A 25,504-nucleotide genomic window follows, 5' to 3' on the forward strand; every position below is an offset into this window, starting at 1 on the left:
TGTACTCCAGCCTAGGCAACAAAACAAGACCTCCTCTCTCAAAAATATGAGTTAGCTGTGAAGCTAATCCTTCAAGTTTAAAGAAATGGATACCCTCCCTCTGCCCCCTTGCCGGGTTTCTGATTCTTAGGTGTTTTGTTTTAGTTGAAGTGTGTTGAGCAAGTTGATTTTGAGTACTACTGTATGGAGAGTGAAGTATATCCTGGCATTTCCTGCTGCCTCTAGCTCTACACCTTTATAGGGTAGTTTATTTTTATTTCCTGTGCTCTTTTGTAGGGCCGGAAGCCATTTACCACAATCACTGTGCATAGTCTGTTTGCTGCCATTCTTTGCAGTGGTGGGAAGCCCAGCCCTGAGCACCTCCTGCCCACACATTTCCTGTTCCCTATCACATGGAAACCATCTCTCATGTTTTCTTCTCTTAGTAGCCTATACCTTTGGCGTCTTTGATCATATCTTTTCATCTTGGGCTTCAAAACACTTTTGTTGTGATGGCTGGAAAATACTTGGGGAGGTCACAGAGGCCTGTTCCCTAGTGCTGGAGGCTCAGCAAGCTAGCACTGGCTGGTTACCATAGGTTGGGGAGCTTACAAACTCCTTGTGACCCTGCTGCCTTCCTATCTTGGTGGGTTGTGGCTCTGGGCTCTGGAGGTCTAGACTAAAAGTTTGAGTGCTAAATGACCTTACTACAGTTAATTAAGAAATTTTTTAAACAAATATAAAAAGTGGGTTTCTCTTGTGAGAGAAAACACTTTCAAGAATAAGAATCTTAGATGAGGGAGTCAGAAAAAAATGGGAGGGAGGGAGCTTGTGAAGGACTAAACAAAACAGTATTTTTATTTGCTTGCATTGAATTTATAGGTGGGTCCAAGCTCATGCAAAACTTTTGTCAATGGGATAAAAAATAGGTATTTTCAAACCACCAGAGAAGTAGCCTGTTGTTGCAGAAAATACTTTGATCTGAAAGTGTTTCAAGGACCTGTCCTGCCACACATTGTATGTTGACTTTTTGTGGACCTTTTGTCTTTAAAATTTAGCAAATCATTAGGCACCTGGGCTCTGTGCTAGGTAGTGTGTAGGATTATAAAAGGTAAGACACAGCCCTTGCCGTCCAGGAGCCAGCAAGCCAACACTGAGCGTTTGCCATATGTTTGCTATGCTGTTAATGGCCCCCCTGTTATCTGTTTCCCTATCATCCCATGAGGTAGCTGGGTGGTATTCTCATTTTCCAGATGAGGAAATGGAGACTAGCTTGCCACTGTTAGGGTTTAAATCTTACTTCTCCCTAACTCAAAGCATTTGGGTTAGGCTTTGAATGAGATTAATAAAATAAGCATGGGGATAATACTTCATAGTGTTTTCCCAACAAAACATAAGTGAAAATACCTTGTTAATGTAAATGCTCTACAAATGTATCAATACTCCCAGCATTCACCAGAAACTCTGAGAACTGTTCTACAACATACTGCTTTTCTCCCTTAGCTGCACATCCAGTTTTACTGACTTTCAGCTAAAGGACAGTGGTGGCCAATGGCAAGCCTCACTCTCTCCTGGGAGAAGGAGAGAGACCTCTCTAGGAGCACCTGTTAAGTTTTGCTATTCAGGCCAGCTCTGCTTTTTTAAATCCCAGGAGTGAACAACTTTGTTTTTAACTTTCTTTTTATTATTGAAATTTTCACACACAGACACCCCCCCCCAAGAGATTAGCAAAATAAACTTCCATATACCTAACACTTGGCGTCAATGATTATCAACATTTTGCTCCAATCTAGTTGCAGGTTATTAATAAGAGGCATCTGGTGGGGAGAGCTCTTTCTGTCTGCTGTTACTTCTTCCTTTAGTTAATAAATATTTGAGTGCCTACCGTGTGCCAGGTGCTAGAGATACAGCAGAGATCAGAACAGACAAGGTGCCTGCCTTTCTGAGCCTGAAATTCTAGAAAGGAAGAGGGCCAAACGAGCACATAGATGAAATATGTGTAAGTGAGGTGAAGGAAATAAGCCATAAGATGTGTTGGCGGATGGGGAAGGGGGAGGGAGGTCAGGAAAGACCTCTCTGAGCAGGTGACCACATTTAGGCTGACATCTGACAGCTGAGAAAGCCAGCCATGGGACCAGCCATGGGGAGAGTGTCTAGATAGTACTGTAGTAATCCTCATTGCCATATGATTGAGTAGTGGAGTTGCTATATGAGAAAAGTATTGCCTCAAGAGACCACCAACATGAATTATTTACTAAAGGAGCACCTCCTAACTGGACAGAGCTGTTTTGTCATTCTTGTCTAATCCTGAAGAGGGATCAACTAGGTGCAAACAGTCACATAAGAGGGACATTGAGGCAGAATACAAGACACTGATCTTGGAGTGACAGTCCAAGTGACAGTTCATGCTCCTATGATGGCTGAATCTGGAACCACCTGGGACTTTTGTGTCCACAGTGCGTGGTGGAAAGCCGGGGGGTCCGAGGTCTGGTGTGGATCAGGGCCTAGTTCACTGTGAGCCTACGCAAGCCCCGTCACCCGTTTCCTCATTTGTAACAGGGAAGATAATACTCTGCCTACTGCGCAGGTTAATTGTGGAGATCAAAAGAGGTAATGTTTGCTTTGGTGTACAGATAGATGCAGGATATGGTCAGATAAGAGCCTGGATAAGGATGTCATCCCACCCATGTCTGCTGGTAAATCACTGGAATGACTTGGGTCAGCGAAGAGAAGGGCGGACACTCTACAGGTTGACAAAAATAGCGTCTCACCGTCTCCATTGGAAAGAAGTCCCTTTTAAGACTAACCTAGTTTCCTCCCCCAAGGCTGGTAGCATGAAATGCAGACCAGGTGCTCACCACTATCTAAACCACATTCCTGGGGGGAGCAAGGGCATGGGCAATATACGCAACTTAACATTTGTACCCCCATAATATGCTGAAATAAAAGAAAAAGAAAAAATAAAAGAAAATTCCATTAAATGCCAAAAAGTAAGAAAAAAAAAATAAACCACATTCCTTCATCTGCTTAAACTCTCAAGTCCTGCCAGCCTTGTCTTCTTATATTTATATGCTCTTCCACTAATATTTTCCTTTTATTTTTGGTTGCTAAATTTTATATGGGTGGTTCAGGGAAAGGGTGGACTGCTATTCATCCCTGCTTCTCAGTGGGATCTTAGAAAGGCTTTGACAATGGGAGGGATCTCTTCCCTAGATCCTATTGTCTCTGGAATGGGAACAGCCCACATTCCCAGAGCAAACAGACACACTGGGCTCGTCTCTTCTCAAAGGTGGTGAAACTCTCCTGGAATGATTTAGGGTGTTCTGGCCTGAGAGGAGAAAGCTGCCCAGAGGACCTGCCTGCTAGAGGGTGCAGCAGAAGTCTGGCTCCATGCTTTCAGGCTTGGTGTCCTCCAGGAGGTCAAGGGGGTCCTTTGGAAAGCAGGGATGTCCCCAGAGGGTGAGAGAGGAGATAAGAAATGGGACTGTTCAGGAGTGATGCAGTGAGGGGAGTCAGGGAGGCTGTGAGTGCTGTGAGGCTAGGAGTTTTGGCTTTTGTCAGAGGCTTGGCCACAGCCTTGCCAGTCCTCCTGGTCCTGTAATTTCACCTCCATCAAGCTCTCCCGGAAGCAGAAGCAGGAAGCAGGAAACCGGGAGGGAGCAACAAAACATACATGATGGTATAACAAGAAGCTCCTGGGGCCACAGTGATGAGAGAAATGGCCATCCACTGTGGGAGCGGCTGACACACCCGCAGGGCCCAAGGAGTCCTAAGCTCTCCTGGCTTCTAGCTTAGCTAAGCAGCAGCCCCACTTTTCTCTTAGCATGTGGTCCAGTGTGACCCAGCCCAACCCATCACTCACTTGCAATCATGGCTTATTCCTCCGGGCATTCTAATGCACCCCCACTTCACATTTGCATTGGGATCTGAGTTTGCTAGGCATTTCACACCCATTATCTCTTTCAATCCCTTCTCTGAGAAGTATGTGGGCAGGTATTTTTATCTACATATGAATGATAAAAAAAAGTGGGACTCAGGAAAGTTAAAAGCCCTAGGAAGAAGGCTAGTGAGGGGCAGTGAAACTTACAAACAACTGGTTCTCTTGGTTCCTGCTTGTGGACTCACCCCCAAAATACAAGAAAAGCCTCTGTGATGCAATTACAGCCATTGACACATTTCTTTCTTACCCACATACTCACTGGACTGTTCTTGGAGACAGAAATGGGGTGTGTGTGTGTATGTGTATTTAATGGGATCAGTACTTTATGGAGATATAATTTAGATACACTAAAATGTACTACTCTTAGGTGTACAGTTTAATTTATTTTGACCTGTGTATACACCCATGTAGCCATCACCCAAGATCAAGATATAAAAACATTTTCTCCACCCCTGAAGGTTCTCTCATGCCCCTTTCCAATCAATCCTTCTACCTCAGAAAAAAAGTATTCTTTTTAAAAAAACAGGCTGGGTGAGGTGGCTCACGCCTGTAATTCTAGCACTCTGGGAGGCCAAGGTGGGAGGATCACTCAAGGTCAGGAGTTTGAAACCAGTCTGAGCAAGAGTGAGATCCTACCTCTACCAAAAATGTAAAAAATTAGCCAGCCATGGTGGTGCGTGCCTGTAGTCCCAGCTCCTCAGGAGGCCAAGGCAGAAAAATTGCTTGAGCCCAGGAGTCTGAGGTTGCTGTGAGCTAGGCTAATGAATTCTATGGCACTCTTGCCTGGGCAACAGAGTGAGACTCTATCTCAAAAAAACAAAACAAAACAAAAAAAACACACCAATTTTTAACTATTATGGTTACATAATAGCTGTATATGCAAGCAGTGTTCTGCTTTCTAGCACCAGTGGTTCCTTTTGTCCTTTGCCTGTTCTGGAACTTCATCCACACAGGTGCATACAGTTTGTACAGAGACTGACGACTCCCCAGAGCCTGGCCCAGCGTCTGACGCATGGCGGGTACACAGTGTGAAAGAAGGCCTTGAGTCTTTACCTATGAGAGAAAGTTGATCTCATGAGGCTGTGGGTGGTTAGTGACCTGTCCAGGGCCATGAAGCCGTGGATCCTGGAGGGGACGCCAGCCCAGGCTCCCTGATTCTGAATCCAAGGCTCCCTGCTGGCCCCAGCGGGGTCCTCCCTAGCACCTCCCCCTGGGCTTCGCCTAGTGCTCTGGCGGCAGGAGTCTGATGATCCTGGGCAGGTGGTGCCCCCTGCTGCCTGCCAGGCTGACCCTAGACCCGCCTCTCTGTGGGGATGTGACAGGATCACACGGGCCGGGAGCCCCGCGCAGAGACCAGCATGGGCAAGGACTTGTGCAGTGAAAGTCATCTGCCCTTTTATTTTCCTCTGAAAAGAGGTTTTCCTAAGCATGGGAGCTTTCTTTTCCCAGAACAAACAGACCAAGGCAGAAGCAGCCTTTTTGGTGGAGCGCTGCTGCCCCCAGGTGGGTGTCCAGGGACACTACCACAGGCAGGACATCAACCCCGGCGCTTTTGGGGACTCAGGCTCCGCAGCTCCTCTCCTGCGGAATCCTGGGCTCCAGGTCAAACCGAGAGACAGCTGTCCATCAGGGCCGTCACCAGCACTCAGCCTCGGCCTGGAGTGAGGGCGAGGGTGGGGCTGCCTGGGAGGCTGCCTCGGCGGAGCAGCCCCAGCTGTGTGGGGGCAGAGGTAGCCCCGCATCACTACCTCCCGGGGGAGGGTGGGCTGGACACTAGCCTGGGGGGCTGCCTAGTACTGAGCGAGTGCTTGGTCGGATGATATCAAGGTTTGACCTCGGGGCCTGGTTTGGAGGGGTGGCGTCTCAGCCAGAGCGGCAACCCCGCCCAGCCCCCGCTGGGTGTGGGTGCCAGTCACCCAGAGCCCTCCCAGCTTGGCTTCCCGGCCTTCTCGTCACACCTGCGGTTGGGCGGCGGTGTAACGGCCCAGCCCGCTCCCCTTGGCACGTGGCCTGGGGCGATGCTATCTCTAACTCAGTATTTTTAACTCTTCTTTCCAGAGGATGTGGCTTCTGCGGGAGAGCTTCAAAGGGTGGCCTAGTTGCCCCTCTTGGCAGCCGTGATGTCACGGAAATGGGAGGGGGCCGCCCCAGCCCCCAAACACCTGGAGGGAAGTGGGCGGCTTTTTCCACTTCCTGTTCTACTTCTGGCTACTGACTCAATGTCTGACCTGTTTATTAATGTCAAAGTGGAGCTCCACGTGTGCTGCTCAGAGGAGACCTCACGCATGGGCTTCTCTGCGGAGGGAGGCCCGAAGCCCCCTGCCGCCCGGGGGCCTTTACACAGAGGCGGGCGCGGTGGTCCTGCAGCCGCCACAGCAATTGGCGTTTTTATTAGTGAGACTGACGGGGCACTGGCTGTCCATGTGGCCTGCTCCCCAGACCCACCCACCTCAGTCAGAAGCTCTTCTTCCCACACGTTGCTGGAGGAGGCGGATTGGAGACGGGTTTTAGGATGAGACACTTGGAGAACCGGGGGTGGAACTAGAAAGCCACCTGCGGCCCTGGACCTTGGTGGGGTCACGTGGTGATGGGACTCCCGGGTTCCCGTGCATGGAGTGGGTGTCCTTCAGGCTTCACTGGCTGGAGGAGCGCCTGCCTGGGGGCTGCCCTGGCCAAGGGGCTGCCACTCTGGCTTTGCTTTTTCTGATGGTTCTTGATAAGTTACTCTTAGCTCTTGGCAACACTGTGAGATGGTGGCTGACTTGGCTACCTCCTCTATTAATCTACACTTTCCTTTCTCCTGTACTCCCCACCCTCGTGCTCAGCTCCCTCCCCAGTGCCTAACTGCAGGAATCCTGTATCTGTTCATTCCGTGGCACCTGCTGTGTGCCAGGCACTGTGCTAGCTGTTGGGGACACACGAATGATCAGGGTCCAGTTCCCATCCCAGGAAGTGCACAGGCCGGTGGACTGCCTTGCTGAGACGTTACCTGATAATAAGGGCTTTACATGTGACCCCAAGGGCGTTGGATTTTATGGGTGAACCAAAAATATAAATAGTCCTTTAAGACTCAGATGGCTGCCCCTCCTGCGGGTGGCTAACGGCAGGGGGTCGCTCTGTTGGTGCTGAATTCCCCTTCCAGATACCCCTGAAGCGTATTCCTGCTTAGCCTGCTCTTTCTCCTGGGTAGACTGCGACTCCACATGCACTCAGAGGTCAGGACTCTAAGTGAAATTTCAGAGAATCCTCTAGAATCTTAGGCCTGGGGTCATGAGAAGTCATTTGGTCCATTCTTCTGCCTCCAGGGCTGGCCTGTGCTCAAGCCTTTTGGGACAGTAGGGCATCTATCCGGAGAAGTCCATTCTATAGCTGGCCTTGGTGACACGTTCCCTGCTGGGATGTTGACCTACCCTTTGTGAGGCCGGGTCCAGGCTGGCAGGGCTGCAGCTTGGCTGCTGCCCTGGATCTTTGGGGCTGGGGGGCTTTAGGGCTGGGCTCTTCATGTCTCCGGGTGTCCTCAGTCACCTGTTCCCTTCAGGCTAAATAATGCCCAGTTCATTGTAGCTGGGGGAACCGAGTGGCCGCACCATGGCAACCCTAGGCCCAGTGCTGACCTTCCTAGTGGGGCAGGAACCCTTCCCCTGGGCCTCCCTGCAAGGCCACTTTAATTCTTGCTGACATCCCAGGTGGGGCCTGGAGCCAGATGTGAGGACACAGTGGTCGAGTTGGATGGAGTCTCTGCCCCCACTCCCAGCACCTGCTCAGCCTCAGCCCACTTGCCCCTCGTTCACCCCTTGACCTCAGCCCTAATTGCCTTTGAGTTTGACAGCCTTGTACATGAGGGATGGTTCTTGCTGAATTGAGGGAACTCTGGTTTTAGATGGGAATTTCCCAGGCGGCGGAGCTGACCCTGCTCTACAGATGGCCTCCTACCTGCCCAGGCCTTGTCCCCTGCACCTCAGCATAGGCAGGGCCTGGGAGCAGGAGGCGTTACTCCCTCCATGGGTGTGGTTGGGTCTCCAGCCCCTGCGTCTCCCTCAGGTGGCCTTAGGAGACAGTGACCACTGGGCTTTGCCACTCGAGGGTACTGGGCTGGCAATGCTAGGCCAGACTCCTGGAGGCCTCCTTCAATCTGAGTCTCCTCCGAGGTTCTGGGAGGGTTCTTCACTGCCTTCCAGGCTTCTGTCCCCTGCCCTAGGCCGGTGTCCCTTCCGTCTCTGCCTCGCTGCAGCTGACTCACAGGAGCAGACCGCCTGCCCAGCCACCCACCCATGCAGATCTGCTTTCTGCAAAGCAAAGTGAATTACCACTTTAGGAAAAAGAAGACAAACTAATTTGCCCTAAGTTTTTAACGGTTTTTAAAGTCTTGTTCTATTAACCCTCCCAGGGGCGTTTTTCACTTAAAAGGGGAAGAAAATGCTTTAATGAAAACAAATCCCCGATGGTGGAATCTCTGAGTTGTGTCAGGCTGGGAGGAGGCAGGTGGAGGCAGAAGGCCTCCCAGAGTTCCCGTGGGGACCCTTCTGTGCTGGGAGTTCTTCTGAGACCTTTCCTTTCGGTGACCTTTAAAGGGATTGTGTTTAGGCTGGAGATGGGCAGCTTAGAAGGACCTGGGATTTTGTGATCCCTCAGTACATGGGACGCTGATTCTCGGTTCTGCAGGGGTTGTGGAATCAGAGATGCATGGAGCTGGGGTTGCCTCCGGTCTGATCTGACATTTTATAGGTGGTGACCCTGAAACTCACAGAAGGGAGGACATGCCCTAGGTCACCTATTAAAGCCAGTACAGGCTTAGTATCCCTAATTTGAAAATCTGAAATTAGAAATGCTCCAAAATCTGAAAATTTTTGAGTGCCAACATGACACTCAAAGGAAATGCTCCTTGGGGCATTTTGGTTTCCCGATTTTCAGATTAGGGATGCTGAACTGGTAAGTATTATACCAATATTCCAAAATCTGAAAAGATTCAAAATCCAAACCACTGCTGGTCCCAAGCATTTCAGATAAGGGATTCTCAACCTGTAGGTGAACTATAAAGGTATGTGGGGCTTGAACCCCCTCCCACTCCTGGGGTTAGTAGGCATCAGCTTTGGGTCCTGGTAGCGGTTGTTGTTAGGTGGGTGGCAGTGTGGTCCCTGAGGTATGTTCCCATCAGTGTCTGGGGCCCTGGGGGAAGGCGCTTGGGCAGCAGGAGTCCCCGGAGAGCGAGGTGTGCTGCGGATCCCCAGGGAATCCCACTCCTTGCCTCCTAGGTGAGAGCTTGCGACATCAGCTCTCCTTGGCCAAGTCTCTGGGCTTGAGGGGAGAGAGCTCATCTTCCCCTTTCCTCATTCTCACATCCAGGATGGTGGAGGTGTGAAGTCCTGCTGGGCTCACAACCTCCTCCCACCCCGTTCCTAGACTGGGTACCTCTAGGCGCTGGGCATGGGGCTGGGACCCGGGCAGCAGAGTGGTGGGTGGTCCCCAGCCATGAATCCGTGAGGCAATGCACAGTTTCAGTGGAGATCCAGGCTGAGAGGAAAGACAAAGGAAGTGTTCCTGGAGGGCAGGAGACAGTGGGTGGCATTTTGGGGACACTTGCTGTGTGGTCCCTGCCTGCCAAATTTCAACTCCAGGTCACTACCGCCCGTGTGTGGGTCCCCCGCTGTGGGTGGTCCAGTGGTGTGGCATGAGGACACAAGAGGGGGGGCCCAAGCTTTCAAGTGGGTTTTCCTGGCCCCCAGCACAGCCTGCTAAGTGGAGTTTTTAGATGTTATTCCAAGAAGAGGTTGAATTATGCAGCTTATGGAGTTGGGCTCCCTGGACAGCATCGTGGACAAATGCCTTGGTTTCTCTCTGCCCAGCTAGTGATCACCAACAAGCAGAAAATGACCCCAACCAAACCCAGTCAAATGAGGACACCGTCTCTGCTCTTCCAATCACTTTTAATGAAGCCTCGGGCAGCAGGATATATACAGTGCGGCTCAGATACACAGCATAGCAGGGCCTCGATAATGAGACAGTTTCCCCCACATCTTGAGAAACAGAGCAACATGTACTTCTTTATGAACACTAGTAAAAAACAAAAACAAACTCTTCACAACACTCTCCAGGAGCTAGAGTCCGAGAGAACCCCCGGGGCTCCCCTCCAGAGGACGGCAGAGGCAGCTGTGGGGAGGGCGAGGGGTTTCTGCACAGCCCTGCCTCTGCCGGGGTGTCAGGCAGTGACAAGCAGCAACAGGGGACAGGGCACAGGGCAGCAGTGTTTGGCAGCTCCTTGGCAATCTTCATCACAAATTCAGGCAGGATCTTGTCCACGGCATTGCCAGGGAGCCCGAGGGGTGGTGGGAGCCTTGTCCTCGTGGGGTGGGAGCACTCCCTCTGTAGGAAGAGGGAGAGGAGGGCGATGCGGAGCACGGAGCGAGGGAGCACGGGCTCTCATGGTCTTGCTGACCTGGGGTGAGGAAGAGCAGAAGTCAGGCTGGACGCCGAGGAGGACGCAGGACTGCCAGGGATGTGATGGGGATGGCTCTGTTTGGGGCTGCCTCGCAGAGCTCCAGGAGCAAGTGGACCTGGAGCTCTTAGTGATGGCGGTGGGACGGGAGGCAGCTGTCAGCAAGATGACCAGGGTCACTGGCGGAGAGGGGCCTGGAGGCTCGAGCAGGATTAGGGGTGATATGAACGAGCATAACGACTTTTCTCTACTGCTCTGAGAGAGCCATGGTGGCACAGAGGACCCGAGGAAAGGACGTGGGACCGTTAGGTTACACTGAGGGAGAGCAGAGGGCATGTGGTATGAACGAGTCTGGGCCCCGAGTCTGTCTTTTCTCCCCCCATTAGCTGTGTGGCCCTGATGTTACTTGGCTTCTCTTTCTTCATTTCTAAAACAGGGGTAACGACTGTTCTTCCTACCTCGTAGGGGAGACCTGGCTCAGCTGAGGGGGCTGAAATGAGTGTGTTTTGTCCTACGATGTTTTAGGCCACTGTTGTTAACAAGAGGAACTTGTAACAGAAGAAGTAGAAGAGTTTGATGGGCCCAGGCTCAGGACTTAAGAGCAAGACCTGCAGGGAGGTTTGTCCTCAGATCTTGGGAACCACCCCGAGACCTGCACCCCAACCCCCCACTCCCAGCTTTGCTGCCCTCTCACCTCAGCTGGACCACAGCCGCAGCGTCATGAGCAGGTTAAACCCGGCCACTTTCAGGAGGAGGATGCGGAGCCCAATCACTGACAGGTTTTGAAAGTTTAGGTTCATATCTGCAAAACCAAGAGGCCACAGTGGTCAGGGGTGTGCACGCCTGAGGTCTGCACAGCCCTGCAGGGTGCAAGAAAGGCATTCTCAAGGCAGAGTGGGGGTGGTGGCGTGGGCTTCAGCTCCTGGACCTGCCTTGAGCTTCGGTGCACATCTCCTTGCAGACATATGTGTGCATTCCTCTGGGGTCAACAGTATTGTGTTTCAAAACAAAAACAGCAACTGGACTTGGTCCTTCTTTTATTTCTGAGCTCCTCTGGGGATGGGGTGGAGGTAGGTGCTCAGAACTTATCATCATACTGCCTTGGGTCTGAGCCCCTTCCATGAGCATCCAGTGGCTGAGCCACAGGAGCGATGACTCAGGAAGAACAACTCAGATGGAGATGAGTGTGGGCCCAGGGTAGGTGTCAGGGGAGGGGGGTGTCCTTGAGAGGAACAGCCTACAGCCTGTGTGAGCTCTGCCGCTTTTCTCAAAAGAAGGCAAAACCTCTTGGCTATGGAGTGAACACATCCCCAGGAGGAGGTTAGTTTAGGGCTACACCTAAGGGCGTCAGACAGTTCATAGCTGGGCCACCCAGAAGCGCTCGCTGGCTCTTCTGCCTGTGGAGCTATTGGCGGGAATGCAGAAACCTAGCGGTGAGTCACCGGTCTGGTGGAACTCAACACTCATTCTCAAAGTACTTAGGACGGAAAAGAAAGTTACAGATGGCGACAGGGATTCCGGCAAGACCCCAGGCAGCTCTGAGCAGGTCTCCACCTGCTGTTCCCATTCCTCATAATGGTGTCCCCCACACCCACCAACTCCTCCCACCTGCCCTGCCCCGTCTGGGTTATGGTGGGTTCACTGCCTCCCCAGCCCTGTTCAAAGTGAGGCTAGACCCTCTCTTACCTGTTTCAAAGCCTTTCTGTACCAACTTGGCATCACAGGGAAATGCTGCAAGGAGAAAAAAAAGAAATTTTCTTAGCTTCCAGAGCACATCAACTCTCCTGCCCCAGACCCCCTCGTTGCTGGGCAGCTGGACATCCACAGCCTTTCCATGCTTCCCGAGGAGAGGTCCAGAGGGAGCGTACGGCGTGTGGGCACCTGCTGGGGAGAGCCCCTGCCCCTGGCGGGACCAGCCCTCTGGCTTCTGGGCACCATTTTGTTTACTCGACACAGACTGGTTGTGCAAAGTACACGTTACATGACACAGGCCGCAGGGAACTATCACACATAGACCCTGCTCTTGGGCAGTTTCAGTCTGGAGTCCAATAGGGACAGTGAAATAAATACACAGTGACAAGGGTCATAAAGGTGTAGACATTTTCATGTGTTCCAGAAAGATTTTATCCTGGGACCCCAAATTTGTTCCTTTGCTCCATCCTAAGTTTGTTCCATTTCAGTAAACAGTGCTACCATTGACTCAGCCACTCAGGCATAAAACCCAGTCACCTCCTCTGATCCCCTCTTTTCCTTCTCAGCCCCGTGGGGTTCTATCTTTGAAACCCAATGGTGTTGGCCAACTCCCTGCCAGCACCCCGCCCGGGCCTCCGTCATCTCACTGCAATCACTCCCTTTCTGCTTCCACTCTGGGCCTACAACCCGTTCTCCACACAGCAGTCAGGCTGATCTTTAAAAAAGGAAATTAGGTGTCCCTCCTCTGCTTGAAGCCAATCAACAGCTTCCCAGTATACTTAGAATAGTATCTGCCTTCATGGCCTTCATGGCCTTTGTGGCCCTGGGACCTGGCCCTGCTGACTTCACCCAGCTCATTCCTGCTGCTCCTCCCCATTCTCGTTGCACCCCTGTCTCAGGCTTCCATGGGGTCTTCTCTCTGTCCTTGGCTTGGCTGGTACCTTCAGATAGCTTTTCCTCAGAGAGCCCTTCCCTGACTTCTGTCCTGAAGGTGGCTGTTTCCTCAACCCCAAGTTAATGCAAAGGTTACAATCTGAAGTTTCTTTGCTTTTCCCCTGTGGATGGGTGGGCGCCCCCAACTAGAATAGAGAGGTCTCCCTGCAGAATCTCATCTGGTGCTTTACTCCTGCACTCCAGCACTGGTACATTCATGTACCTGCACAGTCAATGGTTGTTGAATGAATGAGTGACCGGGTGAGGTTAGGAGCAGGGGAAGATATTTTGGTAGATAGAATGAGGGGAGGCATCTTGGAGAAGGGCATTAGACCAGGGCCTCATGGAACAGGAAGGGGCAAACAGCCTATGACAAGGCAGGGAGGTGTGAGAGCTCAGAGCAGGGAGACTAAGCCTGGGCCAGTACCCTCTCCTGTCACCTGTCCATCTGCTTTTTGCCCAGGACATTCGATGAACTGCTGGGCAGGGCTCATTGCTCCTTAGTAAACAAAGTGTGGGGGCTTTGCTGACAATTCATGAGGCTGAAACCACCAATCAGAGCAACTTTTAACACCATTGACCTGAGCTCTGGGCAGAAGCAGGGCTCTTCTGCAGCAAGGAAATGGCTTGCCAAGGCATCAAGGCTGCACTCACCTGAGTTGGAGTAGGCTTCGCCCTCCCTGAAGGCGTCTGTACATGCAAAATCGGCTTTGTTGCTCCAGGCCAAGGCACCATTGCTCTTGGAATCCATGGAGCTCATGTCCAGCACAGTTTTGCCTGAGATGAACACTTCAGGTTTCTTGTCTTGGGACTCATTCTTTTCAGAAGCAAAATCAGTGAATAGGCAGATAGAGGTGTTCCCGAATTTAGAGTCTTTCAGCTGGTACACGGCGGGGTCAGGGTCCTGGATATCTGTGGGCCAAGAGGACCGAGGTCAGGAGATTCTCTTGTTTCCCTCTTTGCCCCAACCCAGGCCAGAGGCCAGTTGCCAGTGATGAACAGAGTGGGGCCCTGTGGGGCTGGCAAGTCATGGGCTCAGGCTTTATGTGGGAAATAAGATTTTAGAAACCAGCTGTTCACGACGGACTGGGACTCAGGGACAGGCACAGGCCATCAATCCTGGCCAAGAGGCTAGGCTTGCAGTAAATGTTCTTGCCAGGCCCTGCCTGCCAGTCAAAGAAACCAGAAATGCAGGGCTATGTAATGATATCGCCTATTCTTCTATAATACTTAATAGCAACATCTTCAAAAGCTCAGCAAGCCTAGTAAACAACACAGCTCCAGTAGGCAAAGGCAAGCGTAGAAAAAAGCCCAGCCACGCAAACCATATGTCTTGGAACCTGGAATGGCCTTCTTCACTTGGGCTGGGCATTGGCGGGAATCGGAGGTTTATAACATGCTGGCATTAAGATGGAACATCTATCGCATCGCCAGGAGATTTCTCTCTCGTTGATAAAAGTTTTGGACTACAAATCAGAACACCTGTGTCCAAGCCCCAGTTCTACCAAATAGTAATCTAGTAAATACTAGATATATCAGCTTGTGAAGTCTCAGGAACTTCATGTGTAAAATGAATATGTTGCCTCATCCACCTTCCCAACCAGGCTACTCTGAGAAACAAATGAGAGTTTCTTCATGTAAACATATATTTAATAAACCGTAAAGTACTGAACAAAGGTTAGTGGTTAGTAGGTAGTAACATGGAGTCACAGTTTCTACTCTGCTGCCCCAGGAAGCAGGAGCTGCTGGAAGCATTTCCTTAGTGCTGAGACTCATTCTTTAGTATTTCCTGTAGGATTTTGTGTTTTTAATGTGACTCTCATTGTTTATTCTTTCCAACCTCCTGCCTTTAGAGGAGGAAGGAGAGGTTTGCTGGGAGGATTAGCACATTGGGGCCACCCAGAGAGTTTCCAGCAGGGTTGGGATTAGGACTTCCTGCCCCTGTGGTTCTCCACTCCCAGAGCTCCTCATACATGCACAAGGTTTCTCAGATCCTGGCGGGGGCACCCCGCTTGCTGAGCCAGCCAGGGTGGCCTTGGCAATGCAGACATCCAGCTGGATGAAAACCAAAGAAATCAGCCCTCCGCTAGTCCTTGGGATGCCGAGGAAGGTAGAGCTGGCTGCGGCGCGGGCTGGACCCGGAGCTGCAGAGCAGGCCGAAGGCTCCATGGTCAGCAGAGACAGCAGAGCTCTGGCCGGAAGGACCCTGCCTCCTGCCTTCCAACCCCCACATATCTATACAGCCTGGTGTCACTGTGGGTTAAGGCCCTGAGGCATAATTTCTTTACTGGGAGGGGAGAGACAGGGTTAGCTCCACTGACACATCCCAGAGTGTTGTCAGTCATCAGTGGGGGTCATGGGTGGGACTGCGGAGGGGACATGGAAGAGTGTAGAAGTGCTGAGAGCATGTGGCCTTGAGGGTAAGGCAGTAGATCAGGTGCTGCAGGACAGACTTTGACTTTAGAAGGGAAAGGGGGTTGCTGTAGGGGCCAGAAGCTCAGCTTTGGGTCCTGGTTATACATCCACTCAAGCCTTGGGGCCAGTGGGTGTCGGACTGGAGAAGGTCTAGACCAGCCTGTCCAACACGATAGTCTCTAGTCACATGTGGCTATTTAATTGAAAATTACCAAGATAAATGCAACTTAAAATTCAATTAAAAATGAGAACTTCACTTCAGTATCCACATGCAGCTGGTAGCTACTGGATTGGATAGTGCCGATTGACAGAACATCCTCATCGTCACAGAAAGTTCTGTTGGGCAGCGCCGGTCCAGACAACAAAGTGCCATACATACAACGTGAGACTTTGAGGAATGGCAACAGGAGCTGAGTTAGAGGCACTTAATATTTTTTTAGTTCTCTGTTACTTTCATCCCCATGTACCTTTAGTGCAACCTTATCTTGTCTGAAAATAAGAAATGAGCCACTTTTAATTTGGAGGTCTTTAGGGGTCCATCTGCCAGAGCCCTGTGGGGAGAGACATCCTATTCCAGCCAACTAAGAAAAACACCTCCTACCACTGATGCTATCAGAAGGTAGCCTTAGCAAGACTGATTGATTTTTCAGTGTGGAAGTTCAGCTATTCTAGACCCTTACCTGTCATTTTAATTCAAAACTAACTGCAGAAGCACATGTCAGAATGCTCTAGTACTTTAGATCCCCAAGGGCACAGCAGTGATTGAAAACTCCTTTACCAATAAATCTGTGCTCTGTAGTAGTTAAGCACTAGGGACCCAGAAATGAGAGTGAGTGACACTGACTCTGAGTCCCACTGAGGCTCTGCTGGGCGTCGGAAGCAGCAAGCTTGGGCAGACTCACCGGGAGTAATGGCAACTCTGGTTCCTTTGCCAAATTGCAACTGGGAGGCAATACCTGCTTCCCACTCCCAAAGTCTCCATTACAGAAACCCTCAGGTTTCTCCTCCTCTGAGGCTTGGGGTAACCCCTCTTTGAGCCCACTCAGGAAGGATGGAGAGGGGAGGCCCCTACATCACAGCTGGCTCTTCTCACCTTCGCATCTGGTCTGCATTTCTCAACTGGATTCTCAGCTTCCCAGTGGCTATATTCTCCTGAATGCACTAGAATTCTTTTTCTCCATTGTCTAAGAAGACACCTTCTTTCCCATGCTCTCCATGGAACTTTATTATCAGATGTGTTTACTTAGGCCAAAATGCATGTCTCTTGTTCATTCCCAAGATCTCAACTTCCTTCCTGGAACTCCCCATTTTTCTTTCTCTGCTCTTACAGATCTTACCCATTCATCAGGGCTCAAAGAATCCTTTGTGCCGCATAACACTTTCTCCTTCTGGGCCAGCTTTCCAGCCGGGACCCTATCCCTCTCAATCTCTATTGTGCTCATCGACATCGTCAATCGGTTCATACTAAAATGGCCTTCAGGCCGGGCGCGGTGGCTCACGCCTGTAATCCTAGCTCTCTGGGAGGCCGAGGCGGGCGGATTGCTCGAGGTTGGGAGTTCGAAACCAGCCTGAGCAAGAGCGAGACCCCGTCTCTACTATAAATAGAAAGAAACTAATTGGCCAACTAATATATATAGAAAAAATTAGCCGGGCATTGTGGCACATGCCTGTAGTCCCAGCTACTTGGGAGGCTGAGACAGAAGGATCGCTTGAGCCCAGGAGTTTGAGGTTGCTGTGAGCTAGGCTGACGCCACGGCACTCACTCTAGCCTAGGCAACAAAGCAAGACTCTGTCTCAAAAAAAAAAAAAAAAAAAAAAAAAAAATGGCCTTCAGTTTGCTTAATTTGCAATAACTCTATACCTGTGGCTATTTGGGGATAGATCAGGCATGTATCTTAGGCTTCACACTCAGCGTAACATTTTATACAGTGACAGCCACATAGGGGGCATTTAAAAATACCCGTTGAATGATTAAAGTCAAATTTCAATATATTTGACTTAGAGAAACACAAATATTCAAGATTGACAGTGATGCATTTTCCCTTCCCAGGCCTCTGCAAGACAATTAGCTACAACATCCACAGTTAGCCTCGCCATAGTAGTAACTAATATCCCTCTGTAAGGAATTAATGACCGGCCCATGGGGTTACAAAGGGTGCCGCCTGGGATGACTCACCAGTTATGATGGACACTTGAGTCCCTTTCCCAAATATGAGTTTACCAGCCATTCCTCCAGTATTCACACTGCAGGGGACACCATTACAGAAACTCCTGGGACCTACCTACCACCTTCTACTTACATAGGAGAAGCACGCCTATTTAAGGACAGGAGAATCACATTCCTAAGAGTTAGGCCTGCTCTTTCGTATTGAAATTTTGTCTCTGGTATGTACAGTCTTTTTTCTCCTGCCCCATTCTGCTGTGGTGTCCTGGGCTGAGGTTGTGATTTCATGTGATTTCAATAAACGAAGAATCCAGTAGAACAAAAACCCCTGTCCAGGGCAGCACTATTTTGGAAACTCTTGTGGAAGGTGCAGGACGACTTGCGCATCACCTGCCTCATGACTCCCAAAGTCCCAGCCTAAGGATAATGTCTCCAGAGCACTGAATGCTCGATGGAGGATTTTCTGGGAATGAGTAGAAAGAACCATTTGGGATCCTACAGAGGAAAATACCTGGTCTCGAGTCAGCATCTTGGACAAAGAAAAAATAATTGTCAGTTTCCACCCTTGCCCCACTCTACTTACTTGGCTGGATGCTCAGTCTGGTCCCTGATCCAAAGATTAGCTTGGAACCACTGCTGTACCCCCACTGCAGGTAAGGTCTTTGCAATAACCTTCCTGATGCCAATCTGCTGGAACCCACTTGGGTCTCAGAGCACCAATCTTAAATGCTCACTGGGTCTTTGTTTCTTAGATCTCCTACTTCTCAAGGAAACTATTCCCCTTTCTTTTTATGATAATGTAAACTTTAGTATAGCAAAACCTTGATAATAATAATTATAATAGTAATATTTTAGAAAAGCTAGTACTTATTGAATACTTTTTATATTTTGGGCATTATCTCATATGATTATGACGCTATGATGTTATTGTCATTTTGCTGCCGGGAAAGTGGAGGCTTTATTGCATATAGCTGATGAGAGTACAGCCAGAATTTTCCCCAGGTCTGTGGGCCTCCCTATACATTGCTGCCTCCACACCTTGTTATTTCATGTGTTTTACTTGCCATTCAGATAGGGGTCTGGGTCAATTATACCCTTAGGATAGGGTTTAAAACTACTAGACTCCAGAGAGGAAGATTCTTTGAGCAGGTATCCCCATGCCATGCTCATTAGACAATCCAGGGAATTTAGCTACCTGCTGCAATAAAAGAGAATTTGTGTTTGCCATTAACTCATCTCTTTCCCCCAAGGGCACTTAGCTAATTTCCTGAGTGTTCAGATTATCTGGTGCTGATATTATCGGCTTCGCTTGAAAGCACCGAGTATCTGGAACTCTTTTTATATTTCTGTAAATTATTCTGGTCAGATTTTCATTTACTCAATTGGCTCTTGGCACTTCTGTCTTTAATATGAGAAATGGGAACATTTTAAGTCACCCAGAGAGCTTGTAGAAAGGGAAAATGAGTACATCCTATATGCCCAAGTCTGCCATAAATCATTGCCTGTTTTCTCATGGACAAGTTGTTGGTTCTTCTTGCCCTGGTCATTTGTGTGGTCATACTCACATGGGTACACGGCCAGCCTGGTCCCTGCTCCAAAAATCAACTTATTGAAGCCACCAGATGACACACAATAGGAGGGCGCTTTGCAAGAACTCTAACCTGGGCGTGACTAGCCTGGCTGGGGCTCTCCACTGCCTGTCTCTGATTTCTGGGCTCCCCCAAGTCAACCTTTCTCTGACAAGAGAGAAAATTCTTATCACCAGGTCTTAACTCCTCCTACCCACCCCTGCAGGCACAATCAGGAGCCTCACTGATGCTGATTATTTCTTTCTAATAATCACAAAATAGCTTCATTTTATTTTGGCAATTGCTGGACACCAGGGCAGCTGTGCAGCCAGTGCTCCCGCCACTGCTGGGAGCAGCTCCAGGGCAGATGTGGATGCAGTCGAGGTGCAGGGTCCACACTGCCCTAACGCTTTGCAGGGTCTACCTACACTACGAACAAGGGCAACTTGCAAGCCTTTCCCAAATGTGAATTTTTGGTCTTCTTTCTGCACATCTTCCTAACACACTTTGGAGCTAGACATTTCTTTTTTTTTTATTTTTTTTGAGACAGAGTCTCGCTTTGTTGCCCAGGCTAGAGTGAGTGCCCGTGGCATCAGCCTAGCTCACAGCAACCTCAAACTCCTGTACTCAAGCGATCTTCCTGCCTCAGCCTCCCAAGTAGCTGGGACTACAAGCATGCACCACCATGCCCAGCTAATTTTTTCTATTTAATTTCTTTCTATTTATAGTAGAGATGGGGCCTCGCTCTTGCTCAGGCTGGTTTCGAACTCCTGACCTCGAGCAATCCACCCGCCTCGGCCTCCCAGAGTGCTAGGATTACAGGCGTGAGCCACCGCGCCTGGCCTGGAGATAGACACTTCAAAGAGGATTCTGGTCCTAATGAAGAAAAATTTCCTTAGAACAACTATTTCCTGGGTGGTTTCTCAAGCAGAGACAGATTTCATATATTTATCATCAGATCTCTTTCCTTTTTGCTGCTGAAACTCATTTGTGCTGCCTCCCTATCACAGATATTATAATCCTTTTGCTTCTGAACTCTGGTTCTTGAGCAGTATGAGAGATTTCAGGCTTTCTAAATCCAGCCTGGCAGGGAAGAGGCTTTGGTGAAGCACATGAAGAACGACAAATACAGAAGCGCTCATCCCCGGAGAGACGGGCTTCCTCCCACCCACATGCGTGTGGATGGATTCTGTAATTTCCCGGTTTTGCGTCTAATAACTCTTTCTGTTGAAGAATTCTTGTTAATGTCTAAACCAATATGTTTTATACAGTAATTATCCCTCCACCCAAGCCTTCTCTGATTCTCTTAGCCAGAGGACATCTTTTTCACAGTCATTTGTTTGGTGACATCTATGTGCCAGGCATGGTGCTGAGTTGTAGAGATGTGAGGATGAAGGAGAGAGGGTCCTGCCTTCACTCAGCAAGCTTAAGGTGCTGGAGGATGCATGTAAGTACCAGGCAGTTAGGACAGGAGGTTAAGCACACCTTCCATCGTGCTCCCATTGCAACTTGTATGTACCACCACTATAACGTGGTGTCACTGGGCTGTAAGTGTCTGTTTACACCCTGAGCTCCCGGATGGCAGAGACTCTGCATTTTACTCTCTTCCCTCCTTCCCTTCCTTCTTTCCTCTTTCCCTTTTTTCCTTCCTTCCATCCCTCCTTTCTTTTTTTTCCTTCCCTCCTTCCCTTGGCTTCCTTTCCTTCCTTACAGCTAGCATAGTGCTTGGAATGAAATAGTTGCTCAATAAATATTTGTCGAATGCATCAACCCTTTAAATATTTTAATTCATTTCTAATGCAGTCCTGCTACTTTCTTTTCTGAGGACTATTTCATTTCTCCTTTAACTTCTGTATGCTTCCATTTTCTAAGCTTTTTATTATTTTTATGGTATTATTTAGGCTTTAAGTTTTTCCCATATCTCTCAATTGGACATGGAGTTTTGAGAGTGTGTCCAATGTCCAGAGTCTTTGGGATGTGTCATTCATCACCTTTCATGAAAACCAAATGGGAACAAAAATAAATCTTTTGGCACAATCAGTCACAGTTTCTTTTCTGATAAAGATCTTTTGTCTCAAGGGAGTCTAAAAACAGCAAAAGAGTCTGTCTCTGTAATGATGAAAAGGCCAATTCCCACTGGCAATAACAACCATTAGAAAACAAACTACTATTAAGCTAGTGGCTGGGAATTCAAATTTCAAGACATTCAAGCCTCATAAAGAAGTATGAAAAATTAGCTCAGGCAGTACAGATTCATCATCTAAGAAAGCAGAGTAGGGACTTTCTGTGTCTTTGGCTGGAGCCTAAGTTCAGGCACTTACTTGGCTGCACTTGGAGTCTCGTTCCACTCGCAAAAGTAAGTGATCTGCCGCTTGTGTCCACACTCCGCTACAGTGCAGCACAAATGCCTGCCCTCTGCCACCTGGGGCAGCTGCCCCCGATGCCTCACACGCTCGCGGCCTTCTCTCTTAGGGAACAGAGCTTCTAAACCTGGTCCATGATTTTGAGGATAAATTTCTCCTTCCATGTAACTTTAGGCCCAATACACAGTCCCCGTAAGTCCTCCTTTTCTCCCTGCCATCCCTGCATCCTGCCTGCCCAGTCCAGTGACTTTACTGATCTCTTCAGAAATGCTGAGTCACCGTGCCATGGCCATTATGGTAAGAAGGTGCAGTCTAGGCTAACAAAGGACCAAACAAGTGGCCTCTTAGGTGTGGGGTCTTTCTTCATCGAGCACAGGAGACATGGTGGTAGCAGTGTAGTGTCATTAAATAAGGCCCTGGCATTAAATAGATTTGTGTTAAACTCTAGCTCTGTTATTCCTAGCTGCATGATCTTGGGCAAGTTACTTACTCCAACCCTTTGTCTCCTTGTCTGTAAAATGGGCATAATACCAGCCACCTCTCATTAGGATGGATGTGCGCACTGAATGAGAGCTTGTATGAAGAACAGTAGCATGGCCACTGGCACGTGTCAGGCACTGAGTAAACAGTAGCTCACGACAGGACGATTCCCGGCCTTGCTCTATGCTGGGGGAAAGGATGAGGCTACTTGCAGCCAGAGGAGGCCCATCCCTTCCCCGGTCACTCCAGCACCCCTGAGGGCCTCAGCTGGCACCCTGGCGGGTGTGCTTCCATCTGGGGGACATTACCTCACGGATCTGAGGGGCGGCGGTAACAGAGTCTCAGCCATAGGGGTGAGGGGGAGGGTAGAAGACCCCGGGCTGCCAAGAAGAAGGTTCTGTTTCAGAAAACTAGCCAAGAGCGAAGTCTTTTCTCAAAACATGGGGATTCATCCTCTGAAAACGTTATGCAAAATCCTTTCATTAGACCGGACACACTGATGGCTACTGCCTGGCAGCAGAAGACTCCCTTAGCGACAGAGCAGACCCCACCGCAGACACTCTCACTATCGCGATATCCTTCGTAACCCAGTCTGTCGACAACATTTCACTGACATTTCTACGACACTCACACGGAGGAACAATGTGGCTGGTCCCTATTCCAACTGTAAGCTGGTGCTTTCCTCCTGACGCACACAGCGAGGAAAAACCGGTCTCATGTGACCGTCCTCTACCGATGGCACCAGTGGCGTGGGGGTGACAATCCTGGCCAATGCTGGATTGTGTGCAGAGCCCCCGAGTCCTGGCGCCCAGGGCAGGGATGCGAGCAGGCAGGATTCAGGCCCTTCCTGAGACTTGTGTTTTTGTCCTTTCCTCCTTACTCCCGGGAATTAGCCCAACACATCCAAAGCCCTTTGATTGCTTTATTTCTAGTGACCTTGACTCAGACAGGGAGCTGCCTGTGTGAAACTCTAGGACTGCCAAGAAAAGAGTCACAATAATTTTCCTAAAATGTTTGAAAGATAAGAGGAAATCAGAGACCAGGCTGCTTACTTCAGAGGTGTGAAAGTCGAGGCTCGGGGAAGTCACGGCCTGGGCCGCAGACCTGGGCTGAGGCGGAAACTCAGCCCTGGGTTCCCAGGCCCCACGAGTGCTGCTGACACTCGGCTTACCTCACCCTGGGTTTGAGGGTCGCTTAGCAAAGAGCTGCGTGGCTCCACTGAACTCGGGATGGAAGTGAGGGGCTGGGGCCCTGACACCGCTCTGCACTGACCATCAACTCGGCCTTGGACAGATGTTAGACCCTGGGCCTGAGGCTCCCCTGTACCACGAGCAAGATGTCTCACTTCTGCCATCCTCTGTCCAAATCGAAATCCAGCCTCAGGGAAGGGGAGGGCCAGCTTGGGCCAGAACGGGAGTGTGGTCAGAGGAGATGCCAAGAGAAGGGGAGGGAACAAACCAGAGGCAGGCAAGGATTTGGGGCAGTGACCCTCTAAGACCCTTAGGTGTGGCACTGATGAATGGCACGTCCTCTCCCACTCCCAGGGAAATATGATAAGAGGTTGTCTAGCACCAGGGTGGGGACACGGCCGGGTGGGGTGGGGTGGAGGAGGTCATTTGTGCAGGAGGATTTCAGTTCACTTACTTGGCATGACCATCACTTGGGTCCCCTTCCCAAAAGTGAGTTTGTCGTTCCCATAGTTACACTCTGGGTTAGTGTATTACAAAAACGTCCTGGTTTTGCCCACCCTCTCATGGAGGACAGGCACCCTTTGCAGTAGCTCTGGGATCTGGAAACCCTGCAAGGCTGATCCTAAACTTTTCCCCGTAGTATGTGGTGTGAGGACTTGAGGGAGTCCCCCAGGGGGTGGACACAGCACCAGCCCCCAGTGCCGCCCCCAGCCTTCATTTTCCTTATCACGGCTGCCAACAAACGTGGCCTCTGGGTACACTCCTCTGGGAAATGCAGCATCTTTACAAAACTTTGTGAAAAACACTGCCTCCTACGAAGGCTGGGTGGGTGTGAGTATTTCTAAAGATACCAGGGAGCGGGCGGGCATTTTCCCACTTCATCTGCCATGCTTGCGAAGAAGCACCATTTTGCATATGGGGACATATGCAAAAACGTATTTCTCACTTTGCCAGAAAGAGTAGGAGCAAGAGCATTTCCAGCACCCTGTGCTGGGGCACATGCTACAGACATGCCTCGGCATGACTCAGAGTCACCCCGTCCTCTCGGCGCTGAGCGAGAGTCCTGGGTGACTCACGGCTGACTCATTTCTGTTTCTGTTCTCACCTCGCTAAGGATGCTAACTGCCAAGGGGGCTTTTTGTCCTCAAGCAAGTAAAACATTTCAGCACAGAACAGACTCGAATCCTTTTCCAGAAATATATGGGGTGGAATCGTGCTTGCCCTCTGCCAGGGAACGGGGCCTGTTGTTGTCATCCCTGTCCTGTCTCCAGCCATCAGGGCTCCCTGTCTTCCCCACCCCCACCCCATCTTGGCACATGCACATATAAATTGTTAGGCGTTTCGTTATGAGTGCTGCGCTCTGATAAGACTGGAAGTTCTTGAGATCAGGGGCCATGTCTTAGGCTTCTTTTTCTTCTTTTCTTTCTTTTTAAACCAACTATGGTCCCTGGCTTGTTGATGATACTCAGTTCTCATTTAGTGAGTTGAACTGACTTTTACTGTGCATAATTATTTGGACAAGGAGGCCAGTTTTGGGAGAGGTTAAAAGCTAAGTATACTCTGGGTAAATGTGAGCTGCAAAATCTAAGTGCTTATGCAAGGAAAAATCAAAGAAGCATTTCTAAGAGAGGTAATAAGGATGCAGTATAAAAACCAAAGCATTGTGAGATTCATATTGACCTTCAGCAGAGAGATGGGAACTAAATGAATAAGAAACTTGACTCAAAGGAGACACAAGCATTTTTCTCCTTATATCTTGACAGAGATTCTCCTTAAAGGGTAAAAAGAATAATACGGCAGAAAATGTATACTCCAAGTTAGCAGTCTTATTATGATGAATAATAAAAAAATAGTAATAATACTCTATCATAGACCAGAGTAAATGCTATAAATATAAGTATATAAATATAAATCCAATGTTAAGGGTGGGGCTGCACATTTCTGGAGATCTGACTTACATGGGCTGACCAGAAGTTGGGTGCCAGTTCCAAACACGGGTTTCTGGAAGCCTGTGTTCACACCCTGACATACCTCTATACAAAATGGCCCCTTGTAACTGGGCCGTAGCCTGGGATTCCTCAGTCACACACAAGGTAGTTACTAAGCATGCTACTGCGTCTGCACTTGATCTTAGCCAAAAGGCCGAGAAGCGATAGATAGGCTGCTACTGTGTCTGCGTGCATGCACCGAAGTGGTAGGAGGCATGTGATTCTACTATTTACCTTGCATTTTCCTAAGACCAGTGGAAGATGGCAACAAATAAGGCAGAACCCAACAGAAGATTCTGCTTTGTACCTAGTGGATTATATAAAAGATGTCACTAATACTCAGGTTGAAAAAGTCATTT

At 49.6% G+C, this 25,504-nt stretch overlaps 1 gene segment (V, D, J or C); it reads right to left on the bottom strand.

The window, feature by feature from the left end:
- Positions 1–9,826: 9,826 nt before the first annotated feature.
- LOC105864674 (T cell receptor alpha chain constant-like) overlaps positions 9,827–25,504 on the bottom strand; it is a 528,183-nt gene continuing 512,505 nt past the window's right edge. The window contains 4 exon segments of the C gene segment in view: positions 9,827–10,352; positions 11,047–11,154; positions 12,039–12,083; positions 13,632–13,889. Coding sequence covers positions 11,048–11,154; positions 12,039–12,083; positions 13,632–13,889 — 410 coding nt within the window.

Source organism: Microcebus murinus, chromosome 6 (assembly GCF_040939455.1).
Source record: "Microcebus murinus isolate Inina chromosome 6, M.murinus_Inina_mat1.0, whole genome shotgun sequence".
Classification (NCBI taxonomy): domain Eukaryota; kingdom Metazoa; phylum Chordata; class Mammalia; order Primates; family Cheirogaleidae; genus Microcebus; species Microcebus murinus.